Source organism: Meriones unguiculatus, chromosome 1 (assembly GCF_030254825.1).
Source record: "Meriones unguiculatus strain TT.TT164.6M chromosome 1, Bangor_MerUng_6.1, whole genome shotgun sequence".
In the NCBI taxonomy this organism is placed as follows: domain Eukaryota; kingdom Metazoa; phylum Chordata; class Mammalia; order Rodentia; family Muridae; genus Meriones; species Meriones unguiculatus.
This window is the reverse complement of record NC_083349.1, coordinates 189,616,819-189,636,470: the sequence shown is the minus strand read 5'-3', so window position 1 is coordinate 189,636,470 and position 19,652 is coordinate 189,616,819. Positions and strand designations below refer to the sequence as shown.

Genomic DNA, 19,652 nt, shown 5'->3' with positions numbered 1-19,652 from the left:
ACATTCGGCACTCATAGATCCAACCAATTCCAGGCTGAAAAGAATCGTGTTTGTACTGAATATGCGCTGACTCTTTTGTCATTCCCTGAGTGACCACGTACTACAATTATGTGCATGGCATTTATGCTGTATTAGCCATCACAAGCAACCTAGAGACGATTTAACATAGACGAGAAGTGCGTAGGTGCATGTAGTTCTCCAATACCGCACTGTTTCTACATAGAGGGATTTGCGCGCCCTAGGAGTCTGGTATTTAAGAAGGGTCCCAGAATGAATGCCCCGTGGGTGCAGTGGGTGGACGGTGACATATTCCACCCTAGATTAAGGTCTGGAAACTAACCAATGCCAGGTGAATGTCTCAGGTGCCTCTGCTGGCCAACAGCTCCCTGAACTGAAGCATAGTGGACAGTGCTCATTCCTAGGAGCGCCCCGCCTACTCAAGGGCACACCGTCTGCTGGCAGGGGTGGGGGGAGGCTCAACTCCAGGCGCGCCGTATTCCATAATGTCTTTGATAAGTACCTTAACATGACCAGGCCCACCCCAAAAATTGGATTCCCTGCATTTTAGTTATTCTTATAAATGAATGTAATCAGCTGCACCGTGACAAAAAATTTATTGTCTTTAAAAAAATATATAATTGCCCATTGAGAGGACCAGAAAAGATTTCACAATGGTTCATTTGTTGCCTGGGGGATCACAGCAGAAGAAGTGGTTTGCCACGGCGGAGCGTCAATAGGGAAAATGAGCCCTTCTTCCTGACACTCATTACTGGTCTGGGGCAGACACAGCTGCAATCCGCAGGGAAGGAGTTTTCATTTCCTGACCCGCTGACTGCATTTAGACACTGAGTGTCAATTTACATGCTTTATAGGAAATTATCTTAATCTTCTTGGAAATACTGTCTTAATAAACTCAGGCGCCATAAAGCTGTACTTGAAATGAAACCTTCTGCATGAAAACTTGTAGCCATAAAGCAAGAAGTGATCCCTCCCACCCCCGTCACAATGATTAAGAATTTGGGCGAAAATCTAAAAATTAAGAATCAAAGATCACGTTGGTATAGAAGGCTTCTTAGGTTTTGATGTAGGACTTGAGGGTGCTGAAGTGGAAGAGGCCTCTGAAGCCATTACCCTGGGAGAGTTAGGCAGCTCTGTCTACAGTGCGTTCCTGTCCCTGTTGGAAGCCACTGTCCATCATTGTCACACTCCTCGTCGCCAGTCATTCTGTCTTACCACACCTATTCTGTCATTCCCACTAAAGGCTCCGGTCAGGCTTTCCCTAACTCCTAAGTGATACCCAGATACTCCTGTGGCCTCAACTGGCTTTTATTTTATCTAGGTAGCACTTATTATTAGCCAATGTTGTACTGCTTATTTATAAAGTTAGTCATCACGTGCTCCTGATAGGAAAAGTAGACAAGGACTTCTGGCCTGGAATGTTCATTGCAACGTGGTTTGTGTAGTAGACAACCTTCACATAACGTATTGATGACCGGTTATATTGGAAAGAATGTGATGGATCACATTCTTCTGGAAAATATATGTTCTGGAATGATGGCTTTGGCCTACTGTTACAGAAGAAAAGCAAACCCTAGCCCAAGCTACACAGAGCAACAGTGGGCCCCCTGGGGCATCCCTGAAGTTCCCCCATGCAGACCTGCTCTTGGCTCAGTGGAATATTGTTTAAATGCCAGGTGAGGGGCTGGAGGTATGCACTCTCCAACAGTCCTGGATTCCACCCCCCAGAACTGTACAAAATCAGACTGGAGCGCACCTCTAATCCCAGCAGCCTGCACTACATCGATTCTGTCTCAACCCCCAAAACAAGAACGAAAATAAAAACAAACATAACTTAGTCCCCTGGTTCTTACACAGCGAACACTCTTCCGGCCGTTCTCAGCCGTATCAGTTACTATTATGAGCGTGTAAATGGCCTCACAAACAAAACCCCATGGCATCTGGTAATTACCCCTCTCTTAGCAGATTCTTAGGGCTGGAGACAAAAGGTCACAAGAATGTGGTGTTTCTTTTATTATTATTAAATTTTAATTTTTTAAATACTAGTTACAGTTTATTCACCTTGTATCCCGCTGTATCCAGCTCCCTCGTTCCCTCCCAATCCCATCCTCCCTCCCTCATCTCGTTCCTGCCCCTTTCCAAGATAGGGGAGGTCCTCCCGCCTTCCATCTGACCCTAGCTTATCAGGTATCTTCAGGACTGGCTGCAAAGTCCTCCTCTGTGGCCTAGCAAGGCTGCTCCTCCCAAGGGGGATGGGGGAAGTCAGAGAGCCAGCCATTGAGTTTATATCAGAAATAGTCCCTGTTCCCCTTACTAAGGGACCCACTTGGATACTGAGCTACCATGGGCAACATCTGAGTAGTACATCTAGGTTATATCCATACATGGTCCTTGGTTGGAGAAAGTCTCATAAAAGACCCCTGTGCCAGATATACACATGGTATATACTCACTTATAAGTGGATACTAGACCTATAAGATAGGATAAACATACTAAAATCTGTACACCTAAAGAAGATAAATAAGAAAGAGGATCCAGGGTCAGATGATCTACCCTCACTTAGAAAGACAAATGGGATGTGCATTGGATGTAGGAGAAAACAAGTAACAGGACAGGAGCCTACCGCAGAGGGCCTCTGAAAGACTCTACCTAGCAGTGTATCAAAGCAGATACTAAGACTCATGACCAAACCATCAGCAGAGTGCAGGGAATCATGTGAAAGAAGGGGGAATTAGTATGACCTGGAGAAGACAGGAGTTCCACAAGGACCGAATGCAGTGTTTCTTACTGGACGCTCAAGCCACAGATGTCGAAACTCTACCTAGATGTCTGAAGTTATGGCCAGAGACTCGGGCTCAGCTAAGAAAGTCAGGCTCTTCCAAGTGGCCACTGTGTGAAGAGAATTCCCAATTCCAATGGGAACATGCAGTTTGCCTTTGTTAAAACAAAAAAAGAAAAGAGAAAGAGAACGAAACTCAAGGCCAGCCACCTGTAGCCACCTAACTGAAACTTAAAGTCTTTCTGACCTCTTCCTCCCCAAACCTGACCTGAAACATAAATACAAAGTACTCTGTCCTTGGCAAGGGCTGATGAAGCTAAACAAAGCAGCTGCAGATAAGCAGTCTAATGAGCTTCTTGCCTTTAAAGAGTACGCGCACACCTGTAATCCTAGCATGTGGGAGGTTGAGGTGGGAGCCTCACAAGTTGAATTCCAGGTCAGGTTACAGGAAAACACACACACACACAAACATATACACAGGGTGTATGTGGGGGAGATGAAAAATTTTTGTTCTGGTATAAAGTCTCTTAGCTCATGAACTGCTTTCTCTATTTATAAAAAGCTCTTGAAATTCTAATCTTGTATTACAGAGCTGGCCTAAGGCTCAACAGTGCAATTCTGGAGTCTAGGTCCCAGCTGGTGCTGAGTTCTAGTCCTGGAAGAAATCAGTGGGGCCCAGGCATCACGCGTTTGTCAGCTCAAGTGAGCCTGTCATCTTCTTGTCATTCATTCTGCCTGGGATCCTCAAGAACCCCGATGAGTCTCCCTCCTGCTGAGCCAGGGACATCTCTGTCAGCCTACTTCATCGCCATTACCCAGCTCCTTAGCTGGGCTCTCACCGAGAGGGGCTGCTTATCCAGTCCAGGGGTGTTCGCATTACTAGCCCTGGAAAAGCAGCGTGCTCAGACTAGGGAACTCAGGAAACCCTTGCTCAACCAGGGAAGGGATGTATTTCTCAACCCTCACACCTGGCTTTCCTTACTGAAAGTAACATTGGTGCCGCTGGAGCTCAGGAAGCCACGCAGTGGTCTCTTGCCAAAACTGAGTACTTTATTTCTTTATGAACGGCAGGGTCTTTCTCTACTACCCAGGCTGGTCTTGAATTCAGTCTTCCTGTGTGTGTCAGCCTCCAGATGCTGTCTTCTTGAGTGCTCAGGAGCAGAATAATTTGGAAGCTTTTAGGAGCTGCCTCTGCACCAAGGGATCTCTAACCAGAAGTGACACCGAAAGGGAACTCGTATAGAAAGAAAATGAAGTAGTTAGTTTAATTGCATTTCACAGTTCAAAATCTCAGTGGTAGAACATAACCCTGCTGTGTGCAAGTTCAAGCCCAAGTATTAAAAAAAAAAGCACATCTCTTCCCACACCACACCCCAAAATGCCACAAAGTCACTGAGTGTGCGACATCAAAAAGCTCAATAATTAAGGAACTGGGCTGCCATGAAAGGAAGAAAAAAAAATATTCAATGACAAAAGAAAAAAAGTTCTAAAAACAAATGTAAACAAAAAACCAATAAATACATCCAACGTGATTAATAAACGCCAAACGCAAGAATCATGACGAAAAGAACAGCAAAAGTGCAAGATAATAGAATTCAATAAATGTTTAAAGCAAGGTAGAGGGAAAGGACATCTTTCATACGAGGAGCAAGCTGACCATAGCAACATCCTTCTCATCAGAAAATGCAAGTGAGAGCCCAGGGGGGATTGCATCGTTAGAATGTTGACAGAAAACCCCTTTTCTTGTGTTTTTTCTTTTTCTTTTTTGTATTGTTGTTTGGGGAGGGGGTGTTGAATTCAGGTCCTCATGAATGCTTCACCTACAGTCTGCCCCCAAGCCGTATACCCCCAGCACTCACACCCCTCCCCCCTCACAGATTTCAGTCTAGAATTCTTACTCAAAGCAGTTTTGTAAAACGAAGAAAAAGAAATAACTGAGAAGAACAATATAAGACAGAAACGTATCTACTTAAAAAAAGAACATTGAGGAAGAGATAAATAAAACCAAAACTTATTTTCCTTTTAAATAAAGAGCCAAAATAAAAAAATAAATAAATAAAGCAGTGGACATATAGCAAGTTCCAGAAAGCATCTGTGGTCCCTGTATGGCATATACAATCGAGCCCTTCGCTAACTCATAGGCTAGATATTTTTGTTATTGTCTTCAGAGTTGTGGTTCTCAACCTTTCTAATGCTGCAACCCTTCAATACAATTTCTCAACCATAAAATTATGTTATTGCTACTTTGTAACTGTAATTTTGCTGCTGTTATAAATCCCCGTGTAATATCTGCTATTAGGTCACACGGCTAACCAGGCATTGTCCAGTCCCAGTGCTTACGTTCTTAGTAGGGGTTGGGTCACATGGAGACCTGCCTTTTCACATTTAGACATCTGTGTGGTGTGTGCTGGGGATCAAACCTGGCTAATGCGTATGTCAGTCAAGTCCACTTCTGCTGAGATAATTTTTAGGTTCGTAAAGATCTTTCTCACAGAAAAGACAGAGTTCTCCCCAGAATCAAGGTGTTCTCCTTTCCCTGAAAACTTCCTTGTAACAAGTTTCATTGTGACATTTTTTTTCCAGGTCACATTCAATCTGCAAGCAGACCCAGCATCCTCCTGTTTCTGAACTAGCCCACTTCGGTCCTTTTTCATTTGTCTTTGAGGCCCACTGACCCCTGTCTAGATCTGGAGGAGTGATTCCTTTTCTTTCTGTCTAGCTGCCAAGTTCAATACACTCTTTTCTCTTGGTATTTCTAGAATGCAGATTTTCCTGTCTGCTCTACTTCTATCCCGATCACACATGAGCCTTTCCTTGCCTATGTTAATGTAGGAACTTCCTAACTTTCTTCTTGCTTTGAGCCCAGCCCCACACCTCACGCCACAGCATCTCATCCTGGGAAGCCATCTTCTTTACAACTTTCGCTGATAAAGGCGCACCCGCGGCTCCCAATCGCTCCAGGGCTTCATTCTTAAAAGTGGAAATCATCGTTTCTTCTAGCCTAGCCAGCCAACCTTGATTGCATTTCTCCAGCGGAAGGTCTGCAGCTTAGGGAAATGTGGCCAGGCTCCTTCTCTCTCACCATTGCCATTTGGAAATGCTTTGCCCTCCTTCTTGCCCAGGCTCATAAAACTGTCTTGCACACCTTAGTGAAGGCTCTGTCACCAGCTACTGCCCAGCCTCTGAGCTCCTTTCTTCCTGATGGTCCTTGTCCTTATCATGTGACTATAAAAAATCTCCTTTCAAAGATCTTGTTCAGAGATTTTGATACAGTGTACTCAAAGGGGGGATGGTATTTTTTTTTCCTTCTGATGAATGAGATTCTAGACTGTACCCATCACCTGCAGAGTCACTGAAAACAAACTGTAGAAATGTTTTGCAGCCCCCCGCACGGCATTGTATCATGGACACAGTTACCCACAACTCACTCCTAGTCCTCTACAGTCCTTAGCTGGAGCCCGGGAAGAGCTCCCAAAGTTTCCAGTAGTTTGGCAAACGCAGGAAACTTTCTAAGTGGCAAATGAAGAGATTGCTGAGTTACATTCAGAACAAAACTTCACAAATTGCAGTTTGAATGCTCTTCAGCTGGTCTTTTTGTTTTAACTCTACCTTTCAGTAAAGAAAATTGTGTCCTGAACTTTAGTTAAACTAGAAGCAAATTATACCTATTTAAGACACAGCGCTGTTAAAACTCAAAGATCTACATAAAAGCAACTAATGAGCTTGAAAAATGCTCTTTTTGTGGCAGAATCACAACCTAAAAGCTTCGGCTTCTTTTGCACAATGTGACCTTTAGTCTGCAGGTAAAATGCATGTAAATTAAGCTTGAATGTCAACTAGATTTAGCCAAGGATTCTGTTTTGATGGTGGGGGGTGGGGCAGGGCATAAGGATTGTAGGAGCAAAATTTGTCTTAGAGTTAAAAAAAAATACTAATAAGTGTGTTTTTCAATGACTATTGTTCTGCTGACCCCACCTTGGTAACCAACCATATCCCAGGGTACAAAAGACCCCCAGGAAAGAAGTTATCCTTCTCTTTTAGAAGTCCTTTCTGCTCCCTTTCCCCTTCAGATTGTCTAGATTTTCCAAATAAAAGCGAGAATCTCTGTTTGTTTTTTGGAGCCACTAATAGGAACCAGCAGAATTTAACAGTAGAGGAGACAGAGAGGAAAAACAGTGGCTTTCGGAGGTATCCGGCTTGTCACTGTATCACATGGAAGGGTAGGGGGCCGGGAATCCTGCACCTTGAAGAAGTCTGTCTTGATTATTTTTGGTGCTGCTGGGGATGGACCCTGGACCTTCTGCATGACAGACAAACCCTCTCCCATTTAGTTACATCCTGTCCCCTGTTTTGTTGTGAGTGACATGAGGAGTTAGGTTATTTTGATGGCAATCTAAATTTTTAGAGGCCACATAGTTCCCCAAAGTAAAATACAGACATCTGGAATGCTGAAGGAATTTGAGAGCAAATAGCAAACCCAGAGCTCTGGGCTAGAGGGCTCACAATTACATAACACTCTGGCTGTCTTTCTATCTCCTACCTCCCAGCTGTCATGTTGCAACAACGTAATAGCATTAGGAAGTAATAGGAGCCAGCGTGGTGGACACGGTGGACACCAAGACAATAAAGACACAAAAGCAAAGCATTCAAGGGTGAGGTTAATGTCCTTCCAAAAATAAAATGGGAGTTTTGTTTTGTTCGAGACAGAATCTCACTATGTAGCCACGGATGTCCTGGAACTCACTCTGTAGATGAGGTTTGTCAGCAACTCATAGAGATCTGTCTGCTTCTGCCTTCTGAGTGATGGGATTAAAGGTATGTGTGACCACAGTCCAGCAGTGATACAAAACGGAAGACTCAAAATGTGTTCTTACTTCTGTGTTTAGAGGGTGTCACCTATGAACTAGAAGATGGTCTACCAGACACTGTCTATGTTGGCATGTAGAACCGAGGGTTCTCTACTACTTGAGGTTGTGAGGAGTAAATTTCTGTTGTTTCAGTCTCAGCCAGGCCGTGGCGGTGCACACCTTTAATCCCAGAGCAGAGAGTCAGAGGCAGGTGGATCTCTGTGAGTTCAAAACCAGTCTGGTTTAAAGAGTTCCAGGACAGCCAGGGCTGCACAGAGAAACCCTGTCCTGAGGGGGGATGGGAGAGAAAAAGAAAAAGAACCCAGTCTGCAGTACATTGTCCCAGAAGCCTCAGTAGACTAAGAGAGTGCCTCTGTTTTTGGCTTATTTGTGTCCTGGGAATTGAATTGAGCACAGGGGCTGTTCACATGCCTGGTGTGAGCTCTGCCACTGAATTTCATCCCCAGCCCAGGGATTTAAAGAATAGAAACAATGACTACTGAAGGCCTGACTCTGACACTAGGTCCTGCCTTTATATTACCTTCAAAATTCCTAGAAACCGCACAAGACAGGCGTTACAGATGAGAACACCGAGGCCTGGAGAAGTTAAAGATGCCCAAGGTCACACAACGACTGGGCCAGGAGTCCATTGACTTCCATGCGCTCTGTGTTTATTCCTACATACTTCAGGGATCATTCAGGCATACGATCCGGATGGGCACCTAACAGCGAAGGAAGGATGCTGTGTTGCTCAAATTATGGGAAGAAACAAGGGGGCTGACGTCATAGCAGGGAGCCTAAGCTTATCACAGGGAGATCCTGGGCCAATGTCACCGCGAGGATCTGTGGGCTGTGGACCCACCCTTTGACAATCCTTTGTCAAGCACCCTCAGCGTGTGATCTGGTGTGGCCCCAGGTGGGCTGATCTCCCCAGGGTGAAGACGCACTTTTTAGGATTTATATGGCTTTGAGTTCCAAGACAAAAATCCACTAATTCTCAGCATGATCACAGGGCTGGTTAGGAGAAGGCAGGGAAATGGTGGGGGTAAGGATGGCAAGAGCAGATGACTCAGCAGCCTCTAGAAGACAGCATCCTGCTCAGCTGAGCTTCAGCTCGTTGACTCCTGCTGCTTCTGCCGCCCTGGCTGGCAAGACACCAGACCAACTCTGAGGTGGGTGTTCTTAATTTCCTTTTAATAGCTCTGTGGGAACAGGTCCGCATGGCTTCCTGCCATTCATTTGGTCAACACCATTTCCCTGTTCTCATGGCTCCAGATGTCCAGTCCTGACCCATGATTTCTTCCATATGTCCTTAGATGGCCATGGCAATTTTAAATAGCTGTCCCACAGACGCTGTCAGCGGACCTCCTGCCGCCAGATCCACAGATGCTGGCATCCCTCGTGTAAGACGGCACAGCGCTTGCACATAAGGTGTGCATATGCTTCTATAGGCTTGAAAACATGTCTAAGTGAAGAGTGGCAAGAAAAAACTCTACAGACTTAATACAGAAACAATTCTTTTCAACCAGGTATGGCGACATGTGTCTGTAATACTGATACTTCAGAGGCAGAAAGCAGGTGGACCATGAAGTTCAAGGCCACTGTTAAGATGGAGACCAACTTTGTTACCCAAGACCTGTCTCAAATAAGATAAACTAAACAGGGCTGGAGAGGTGGCTCCGTTGGTGATGCGGTTGCTGAGCAAAGGTGAGCATCTGAGTCTGAATCCTCAGCCTCTACAAAAAGCTGGACACAGCAGTGTTCGGGTTGCTATGGGGCGGAGTAGGGCAGTGGAGGCAGAAGGATCCCTGAGGCTTGCTGGCTAGCCGGCTTCTGGAGCAAGGAGAGACGCTGTCTTCAAAGGAAGGTGGAGGTGCGGGGCGTGACAGAGAAGCATGCCTGACAGCCTCCTCTGGCTCCCACATTTGCACACTCATGTGCATGCAACACTCACACACACAGAGAAATACACAGAAACACACAATAAGATGGAGGGCAACTGGGGCAGAGAGGGAGAGAGAGCCCTCCATTATTTTTAATGTGTGCTGGATTACATCTGAAGATGTGGAATTGATGGGTATAGAAGAATGGAGCGTAACAACAGCAAGTATTTTCTTAGTGCACATGCCAAGTTAGGTGCCCATGAAAAAGGGTCTGAAGGCTGTAGTGAAGGGGTCAGCTCTCCTGTCTTCCTAAACATGCCTGCATTACCTGAGTCACAGCCAGATTTACAGGGGTGTTCAAAGTATCAAGACCAAACAACAGACAAGATCCAAGCAGAGATGTAACCTTGAGTTCTCACTCCACCATTAACACCCAGTACAGTTTCTGCCATCCAAACTACCCACATGGTACCAGGTGTGCTCTGAGAATACTTCCCTGGCATCCCAAGCACAAATGAGCTCATGATGCCACAAGAAAAGATAAAGAAACCCACCTCCCAGGTCTGCATATGGCTTTCGATTGCGGCTACCCTCTCTTTTGTACGATCTCGTACCAGGCTAATCTATCATGTCCATTCTGAAGAACAGGAGCTCAGGAGGTCTCTGCTGTCCCCTCCAATTGAACAGAACAGAATGTGAAGAGGGCATACAATTCGGGGTGACTGAGCATTAGAGTCTGTCTCAACCTTGACTGCTCTTGATCTGGGAAGCCAGCCGCCTGGCTCAGCCCTCCTGAACGCAGCCACACCCTAACAGTGGCTTTGTTTCGCATCCAAGAAGCAATGCTAATTTAGCAGCTGGAGCTCACCAGCCCAGCCCTTCTCCAGGGATGACAGTATTCATGGGGTCAGCAAACTTCAGTAACCCTGCACATGGGAGACCTTAGGGTCCCAGGGGTCTGACACCTTCCTCTGATAATCTGTGTGGGAACCTGCATTCACATGCACATAAAATCTACCTACACACCTACCCCCCCACACACACACAAATAAAAATAGATCAAAGCAAGCCAAGCAAAATGTCACAACAACCACAGTGTCCAGAATCAGGCTTGTAAATAACAAGGCTGTGACCAAGCTAAATAAATCAAATTTGCTCAGAACCACCCAAGACACAACTGTTACAATTAGGACACTGGATGTCATAAGATGGCCTCTAGCAATATGAATGTTGTTTAGGCAAAATTGTTCCAACCAACTAATTTTTTTCTTTCTTCTTCTCTTTATTTCTTCTTATTATTTAATCTATTTATTTAATTCTTTTTTGCTCTGCTGTCAATATTTAAAAGTGGAGACATTTCACATTAAGAGTAAGATGTTTTTACTTCTCCTCAAAATAATAATAATAATAATAATAAAATAAAAGACTAGGCTCTGGTTCCTGTGTGGCTGTCATCAGTGAGAGCACATGCTGTAGGCTTCAGTCGGGGTATATTTGGTTGTGAGAGTGAGTTCCCCAAAGTCAAATGTTGGAAACCTTGTCCTCAAATTCATGTTACTTGTATTTAGAAGTGAGGACCTAGGAAGGTGATTAGGATTGAATGAAGTAATAAGGGGAGGTCTCCCATGACTGTGTCAGCATCCTTATCAGAAGAGAGACCAGTGCTAGCATTACACTGGCCTCGTGGATGCTCTGCCATGTAGGACGCATAGAGAAAGTCCTCAGGATCCAGGACCGCGTTCTTGGACGGCCCAGCTTCGGGAACAATGAGCCAAATCAACTTTTATTATTTTGTTTTAAGGGCAGAAAGCGGACTAAGACCTAGGATTGTCCCAGAGGCTGCTATGCTCACGTGCAGCAGCCATGTCATTTGCGGTCTATGTGTCTTCTCACGCACCCCAAGATGAGAGTAGCCGGGCGAGGTGGTGCACACCTATGATCCCAGGACTTGGGAGGCAGAGGCAGGCAGATTTTTGAGTTTGAGGCTAGCCTCATCTACAGAGTGAGTTCCAGGACAGCCAATGATACACAGAAAAACCCTGTCTCAAAAATACCAACCAACCAACCAACCAAACCAAACCAAACGAAAAACAAATGAGTAATTCAATTAGAATTTTTTAAAAAATATGCAAAGCTAAATAATAGCAAAAAGATTATTCTTACCCTCTACAGTTTTTTTTTTTTCTATTTATTTTCCATGTTCTTAAGTACAGGGTAATACAACACATACTTTTTTTCTGCCTTTTTTTCTTCAATTAGAATGTACCATAGGGATTAGTTCAAGAGGATTTCCTCGTTCTTGTTTCACTGCCACTGACCGGTGGTGTAGGTTCTGTTTCTTACTCTACTGATGAACATGGTCACCACAGCTTTTTGTTCTCTCAGAGATTCTGCAGCGAGTGACGAAAAACACGTCACTCAGGGGCTCGACAGTATTAACTCCCATGAATGAGACGGCGGGGTAAGGGGAACGACGTTCTCAGTTTCTCTACATTTGCCAAATTGATTTCCACGTGGCCCACATCATTTCACACCCCAAGAGTGCAGCAAGAGCCTGGCTGTCTCCCTTCAGCGGCCTCGGTGCAGCGCAGCTCCAGACTTTCATCACCTAGTCGTGGCAAAATGTGCAGTGAGTTTTAGAGTAGTTGCAGCTTGCGTTTCTTACAAGGAAAGGGGAAAGAGGAGACAATGGCTGAGGTAGGTGGGTTTCCAAAGTTAAAGAAAAAGCCTTGTGTAAACATAGTTCTTCATCAGTGAATAAAAAATAAAATAAAAAAGCTTAAGTAGAACAATCATGAATGGATGGACAATGCAATGCTTTCCCAAAGACATGGGCTACTAAATGGACATCTCAGAGCCAGTTATGGGATACTTCCCTACAGACTGTTAGTAAAGGAAGCCCCAGGGTCCCCCAAAACAACAAAGACTGTTGCCATTCCTTAGTCTCCCACCATATATGACACCCCCTACAGATGACAAGACCCTGTTGCTGGAAATATTATGCCCTTTGGTTGCAAGACATGAAGAAATCCATTTTGAAGCAATTTGGCAACTTCCTACCTGCTGCCTAGCTTTCATAGTACACTGGAGGAAAAACGTTCTCAGTCGTCTTACCCCGCGCTGGACCCTGCGTGCTACAACATCAACTTGCCAGCCAAGATGTGCCCACTGGTGCAATGGTGGTGCAATGCACTGGGGTTGACTGTATTCTGATTGGATTTGAGATCTGCTAAAAAAAAAAAAAAAAAAAAAAAAAAAAAAAAAAAAAAAAGGAATTCATGCCTGATATTGTAAACTCGGCCAAAAGTCCATGGCAATGGATGGAGGTCGCTAACCTACTACTGTTGTTTTGCAAAATGGACACGTTGTCAAATTGCCTTCTAAATATTTATGTTTATATCTGTAGTTTAGTGCTGCTCTCAATCTTGGTCACAGAAGTTTCTGTTTTAAAATTTAAAAAAATTTTATGTGCATGGGTATTTTGCCTACATACATATCTGTGCACCATGTCCATGCAGTGCTCATAGAGTCCAGAGAAGGTCACTGGATCCCCTGGAACTGGAGCTGCCTTGCGGGTGCTGGGAATAGAATCTACAGTCAGTGCTCTTAACTGCTGAGCCGTCTCCCTAGCCCCCAAGAAATTTCTTTCTGCAGTGGATGGCAGGTAATAAAAAAACTTCTAACTGTTCAAAGTGTTGAGAAGATGTGATATTTGAGTGTGCAGCCCTAAACAGGACATGCATATCAACCTCATCAAGACTCAAAGAACCTGGAAGAAGAGGGGACAGGAAGAATGTAAGAGCCAGAGGGTGGGCCTCACACCAGATGAATGAAAAAAAGAAACAAAAGGAGGGCATGACTGCTCTTAGTTATGGTGGAGGAAAAGTCTGTTGTAAATAAGAGGGAGAGCATAGCCAGAGGAATCTGAGAGAGTCCGGAGTGAACAAGGACAGACTGAGCTGGGCCACTTGAAGAAAGAAGGGGAGGGGAGGGGAGGGGACAAGTGAGGAGACAAGGAGATCAAGAGGCCAAAAGGTAAAAGAGCGCGGGGGGGGGGTGTTAGGGGGGAGCGGTGTAGCCAAAATGACTGGATCATATAGGGAAGAGCAGCTGGGGGAAGGGCAGCCCAGGCCCCAGGCTGGAGAGTTTAGGGTAGGTATCCTGTCACAGGATGGGCCCGAGGGATGCTGGCAGAATCCTGCAGATTCTGAGGGAGTCTGTTTTGGTGTATTAAATTGGCACTGCAGGCGTTTGTTCCCGGTTGGAGACCTAACCTAGAGCTGTGAAGCCAGCCAGTCGTCTTCGGGACAGGGCCCGTCCTTGGCATGCAGGAGCTCTCTGCAGCAGCTACGGTCACCTGCACGACATGAAGCCAACGAACGGGATTGGTCAGCGTCAGTGTTCTAGCAGCACTACTGGACTCAGTGGGTTACAAAAGAGAAACCGGAGAGAACAGGAAGGTGAGGCTGGGAGGCACTGGGTGTGTCCTGGGGGGGGATGAGAAGAAGGAACTGATGTTTACATATAAGGAACCTACTGATGTCTTTAGGATACTTTAATATTTTACTTCCCATTCAATTCTGTTATTGTTTATAGTAGGTTACTGGCAAATTTTGGGGGCGTGGGGGTTCCAGGTATATGATAATGTAATGTGATGAGAGCCAGACTTTCACTTCCTTTAGACTCCTTTCCTTCGTCTATTTTCTCTGACCAATCCTAGGACAAACTGAGCTACCTATAGTGACAACAGATAGCTCTCACAGGATGATGGCTAGTGAGTGGAAAGCTGGTTTTGGAGGTAAGAAATTCTCATTATAGTTCACCTTGTTAAGAGAGGCTCTATCAGTTTGCATTATAACAGCAGACTTAAAAACGTACTGGAGAGAGCTGGCTTAGTGTTTAAGGGCACTGGCTGGGACCCTGGGTTTCCAGTGCTCAGATGGAGGCTCACAACCTTCTATAACTCTTTTCCCAGGGGAACTGAAGCTTTCCTCTGACCTCCCAGGCATACACACGGCACACATACATACACAAAGGTAAAATGCATGTAATAAAATAAATTTCTTTAAAAGTAATAGAAAATTGGGTGGTGGTGCCACATCCCAGCACTTGGGAGGCAGAGGCAGGTAGGTCTCTGAGTTGGAGGCCAGCCTGGTCTATAGGGCAAGTTCCAGGACAGCCAGGGATAAACAGAGAAACCCTGTCTCAAAAGGGGGGTTGGGCTGGAGAGATGGCTCAGTGGTTAAGAACAATGGCTACTTCTTCCTGAGACCCTGGCTCAATTCCCAGTACCCATGTGATGGCTTACAACTGTCTGCAACTCCAGTTTCAGGGAGCCAACACCCTCACACAGACATACATGCACATAAAATGAAAATTAAAAAAATATAGAAAATTTAGTACTCTCAGTGCTTAGAAGGCTCAGGCAGATGGAGGGAGATCAAGGCTAGTCTATGACATGGCTAGGTTCTGTCTAAAATAACAATCTGGTGTAGGTCTTAAACTCTATCAAATGTCCTTTGTAGTATCTGAAAGCTGTTTAATCATGGTGTCTTTCTTGAAAAATTCTCTGGATTTACTTTTAAAAAGCGACTTTCTTGGAAGCTGGAGAGATGGCTTAGAGGTTAAGAGCACTGGCTGCTCTTCCAGAGGTGCTAAGTTCAATTCCCAGCAACCATGTGGTTTCTCACAGCCATCTATGATGAGATCTAATGCCCTCTGCTGGAATGCAGGTGCACATGAAGTTAGAGCATTCATGTAAAATAAATAAATAAATACATAAATCTTAAAAAAGAAAAAAAGTGACTTTCCTCTTAGAGAGATGTCCAGACTTTCAAATGATATCTTAGGTGTAGGAGTGTGCCTGGTATCCAGGGCAAACAATCACTATGGAGATATAGTCACCAGCCCCTGTGTATTGCAGGTTTTTTATGCTACTTTGACTTTTTATGAAAGTTCTTCTTGATGCTCTAGATTTGGGCTCAGAAAAGATAGCAGAGAAAACTGTCAGAGTGTCCATAAAGGGAAGATAGAGAGAGGAGGAGGGGCAGGAGGAGAGGGATGTGTGCTGAGAGGAGAAGGAGGAGGAGGAGGAGGAGAAGGAGGGGGCCAGATTGATTCTGCTGGGAGAGAAGATTACGAAAGGTTGTGGGAAAGAGAAACAAGAGAAGCAGTGTGCCCTACGGGAAGGGAGGAGGTAGAGCAACGCTTTCCTCCTCCCCATGGCTTCCCGGATGTCTTGTCTCCTTTTGGCCAGGCCAGTTGCTCCCCAAGCTTTGCCCACTGTCCCGCTCAATGCTTTTTCTCCAAAACATTCACCTGCTTTTTAAAATCTTTAATATGCTTGTCTACGTCAAATTAACTGAACTTCAGCAATATTACAGATTCTTTTTAAACAAAATCACGTACAGCTACCAACCAGAATGCACTGTTCAGAATATCCATGTTACTGACTTACTTTTTTTTTTTTTTTTAGCCAAAAGCACAGAAACAAGCCACAAGGATAAACAGACTATTCTGGAGGTTGTTTTGTTTGGTTCTTTTTAAACGCTGGCATTAACCTGCATTGAGCTTGCTTCTTTGTTCTTAGATCTCCAACAGAGAGTGTCAGCATGAGGCTCTGGGCTGGTCTGAGGATTTTAGACTTATCCAGGATCTGATGCTATAGAAAAAGCCTGGTCCATTTGGGATGATATCTAGGGTGGATTCAGGCATTGATAAGTTTTTAGGTTTCTCTGACGACTCGTGTTCTAGTATTCAAAATGCAGCCCTCAGACCTGCAGCACTGGTATGGGTGGGAACTTGTTAGCCATGCAAACTTTCATACCTTAGACCATTGGTTCTCAACCTGTGGATCATGACTGCCTGTCAGATGTTTACATCAAGATTCATAACCATAGTAAAATTATAGTTATGAAGTAGCAATGAAACTATTTACGTTGGGGGGGGTCACCACAACATTCAGAACTGTCTTGAAGGGGTTGAGAGCCACTGTCTTAGACCATCTGAATCAAAACCTTCATTGCACAACATTCCCAAGATACTATGTGCAAGGCAGAGCTGCAGTGTTCTTAGACTATGTATCCATGAAAACATGTATGAAGACAACGCTCATCAGGGTGACTGTTGCCTTCTGGTCTTGCTGCACCTCCCTCAGTGACTCAGAAAGGTCCCAACACATGCACTGCAGAGGTGAGAGCCGTGGGTCCTGCTAGCCGCAGTTTCTGGGCTGATCTGTAACAGCAGCTGCACTGCCAGGCGCTGTGCCAGGTGGCTGCATTGCCAGGTCACCTGGAGCTAAATCTGGCTTCGAGTGACATGGAAATGAGCTCATTCTCTTATGTTAGTGACTGAATGGGCTGCAATTTGGATTCAAATTGTCTACCTTAAAAGCAGGATTAAAGATATAAAGTGTTGGCTCTCAGATGGATTTCTCTCTGAAGGTAAAAAAAAAAAAAAAAAAAAACTCTTAAAATGCAGAGCCAAGAGAGTGCTCTAGAATCCCCAGCCACTCTGCTTCATCTTCAGAGGTTGTATTTTTTGAAATTTTTGCTTAGACTTGATTTTTTAAATGTTTACTTGAGTGACAATGTGAAGCCAGAAATGGAAAGCTTGACCTTTCTCCAGCTATGTATTTGAAGTGTGTCGTATTTGCAGTCTTAAAAGCCTTTAAGCTCACACATGATATCTGTAAAGCTCCTCTAATAACAGCAAATGTTTTAAGTAGATTTCTCTTCCAACATGTAGGATTCCAAAGCATAGCTCACTGGACTCGGGGTGGCAACTGAAAATTTTCTAATTGTGAAGTGAAATAAGACCATAGGTATTTGCAGTGAACGAAAGGGGGATGGAAAATGGAAAGGGGAACTGGAGTGGCTAAGCGCTCCCTTTAAAGCGCCATTGGATTCGAATCAACAAAAGCAAAACACCTGAAATCTGGAATAAAGGATGTTTTTTTTTTTTTCTTTAAAAGTCTTTCCTTTAGGGAAGTGTTTCTTAAGTCTCAGAAAGGGAATGTGCAAAGGATAACTTAGAAGCTGTCAAGAGGCCCAGGTGTGTTGTGGCACATGCCTGTAATCCTGGCACCAAGGTGCTGGAAGATGTGGAATCCAAGGTCACCCTTGGCTATGCAGCCAGTTGAAGGCTATCCTGGTTACATGAAACTGTCAAAGGAAGGAAGGAAGGAAGGGAGGGAGGGAGGGAGGGAGGGAGGGAGGGAGGGAGGAAGGAAGGAAGGAAGGAAGGAAGGGAGGAAGGAAAGAAGGGAGGGAGGAAGGGAGGGAGGGAAGCGAGGAAGGGAGGGAGGGAGGGAGGGAAGGAAAGAAGGAAGGAAGAAAGAAAGGCAAGCAAGGGTGATTGAAAAAAGAAAAGGTTAATGCTGGAACCTTTCCTAGAAGTACAAGTTTGTACTTCTAACACACCAGCAATCTGGCCCTCCACTCTCCTGAGCTTGTGAAGCAAAGCACAGACCCCACATCAAGAACCCTGGCTTTGCCAGTGCTTTTTCGCACGCTCAGAAAAGTTACATTACACCGAGTCCTCCCATTTGGAACAGCTTGAGAGCCAGGAACAACTTCCAGCATCTAGCTGGACAGTCTGGTCGCAATCTCACGGGGATGTGCCAGGCCAGATGGAAAGCCTGACCCACCAGACTGTGCCAGGCAAAAGTCACCTCTCTGCTTTCAGAGACACTGCCACCGGGAGCTGCTGCTGGGGCTCAGTGCAGACCCAGAAAACTTTTGTCAAAAGTTGGGAAAGGCTCTTGATACTGCTCACGCCCTCATTTACTTTCAGACTCAAAAGATGTCAGAAGTGAAGGCTTGCCCGTGCCTAGACCCAGCAGATGAAGAGACTGGTCTCAAAAGGGTTAAGCAGCTTGCCAGTACGACTTCCTTAGCCATCTACACCCAAGGGTCCCTCCAGGGCCTTGGCCAGAAGACCCTAGCTCCCATCACCTCCCGCGGCCCAGCCTGAAGGGGGCGGCACGGGGACGGGCCCCTGCCTACCGGCACCATGGAGTAGGTCATCATCATCATCATGTCCTGGCTCTCGGCGCGGATGTGTGACGCAGGCTCTCCGCTATGGCTGCGCTTGTTGCGCGCTGCGCTCGCGGGGTCCTGGGGTGGTTCGGGGACCCGGCCAGGTGCACGACTCAGTTCCGCCAGAAAGGCGCGTAGGGCGCTGTCCTCGTGCTGCTCCCGGCCGTGTTGCGCCTCCAGCGCCCGCAGCGCCGCGCTCAGCCCTCGCCACTGGCACAGCACGAACACGGTGCCCGCGGCGTTCAGCGCAGACAGCAGCGCTACGGCCACCAAGGCGCCGCGCAGCCCCCAGCCTGCAGCCCCATGGCCTGGCTCTGCGGCTCGGGTCATGTCTGCGTCCTCAGGCTGGACACCTCGGGGCGGCACTGGGCCTTCTCCCGCGGTGGCAGGTTTTGCAGCCTTGCGCGAGCCGTGGGCTGGTGGCAGAGCCGTGAGTCAAAGCTGCCTTTAGACCCGTCTGGCGAAGCGGGTTGGGGACAGTAGTGGTGGCGCCCCAGAAGCCCAGAGGGACAGGCGGGCAGCAAGGGGGTGAGAAGCCAGAAGAGAGGAGTGCGGAGGAGGGGCAAATAGCAAACAGGCCTCCCCTCTTTTTCTCGCTGTCCTGCCGTGGGCATTGCCAGGGCCCAGACAGGCATAGTCGGGGTCAGACTGAGGAGGAGGGCAGAAATTCTTAAAGCCTGAGAAGTTTCTAGATTCCACCCCCTCCTTCCTCCAGTCATCTTTGGAGAAAACCGTAAGCATGCCCAAACCCACTGTTCTTGGGAGGTCTGCTGCTTGGGCTCAGGTTCAAGGTGCCCATCACTCCTCACGGCCGCCATGTGGCCACGGAGGACTCTAAGAGATCTCTCCCAGAACAGAGACGGTGAGAGACAGGGAAGGGTAAAAAGCCACCCGTCAGAAACGGAGAAGCCAGGAGCACTTAGAAAGCAGAGGCCATCCGCAAGGAGACTGCTAGGACCGAGTCAAGAACTTTCCCATCAGTCTCAAACCTGGGAGGCAGCAGTGATGAGGAAAAAAAAAAAAAAGAGTTTTTGGAGACCTGGCTGCAAAGCCAGCGGCCAATGCCAGACATCTGGGAGTGGTGTGG

General features: G+C 46.1%; 1 protein-coding gene across 1 annotated transcript in view; it reads right to left on the bottom strand.

Moving 5' to 3' along the window:
* Positions 1–19,196, bottom strand: part of Gldn (gliomedin) — a 51,430-nt gene extending 32,234 nt beyond the window's left edge. The window contains exon 1 of the mRNA XM_021638693.2: positions 18,533–19,196. Within this exon, the coding sequence (XP_021494368.1) occupies positions 18,533–18,895 (363 nt within the window). The 5' untranslated portion in view covers positions 18,896–19,196. The remainder of the gene's footprint in view (positions 1–18,532) is intronic.
* Between the last annotated feature and the right edge of the window lie 456 nt (positions 19,197–19,652).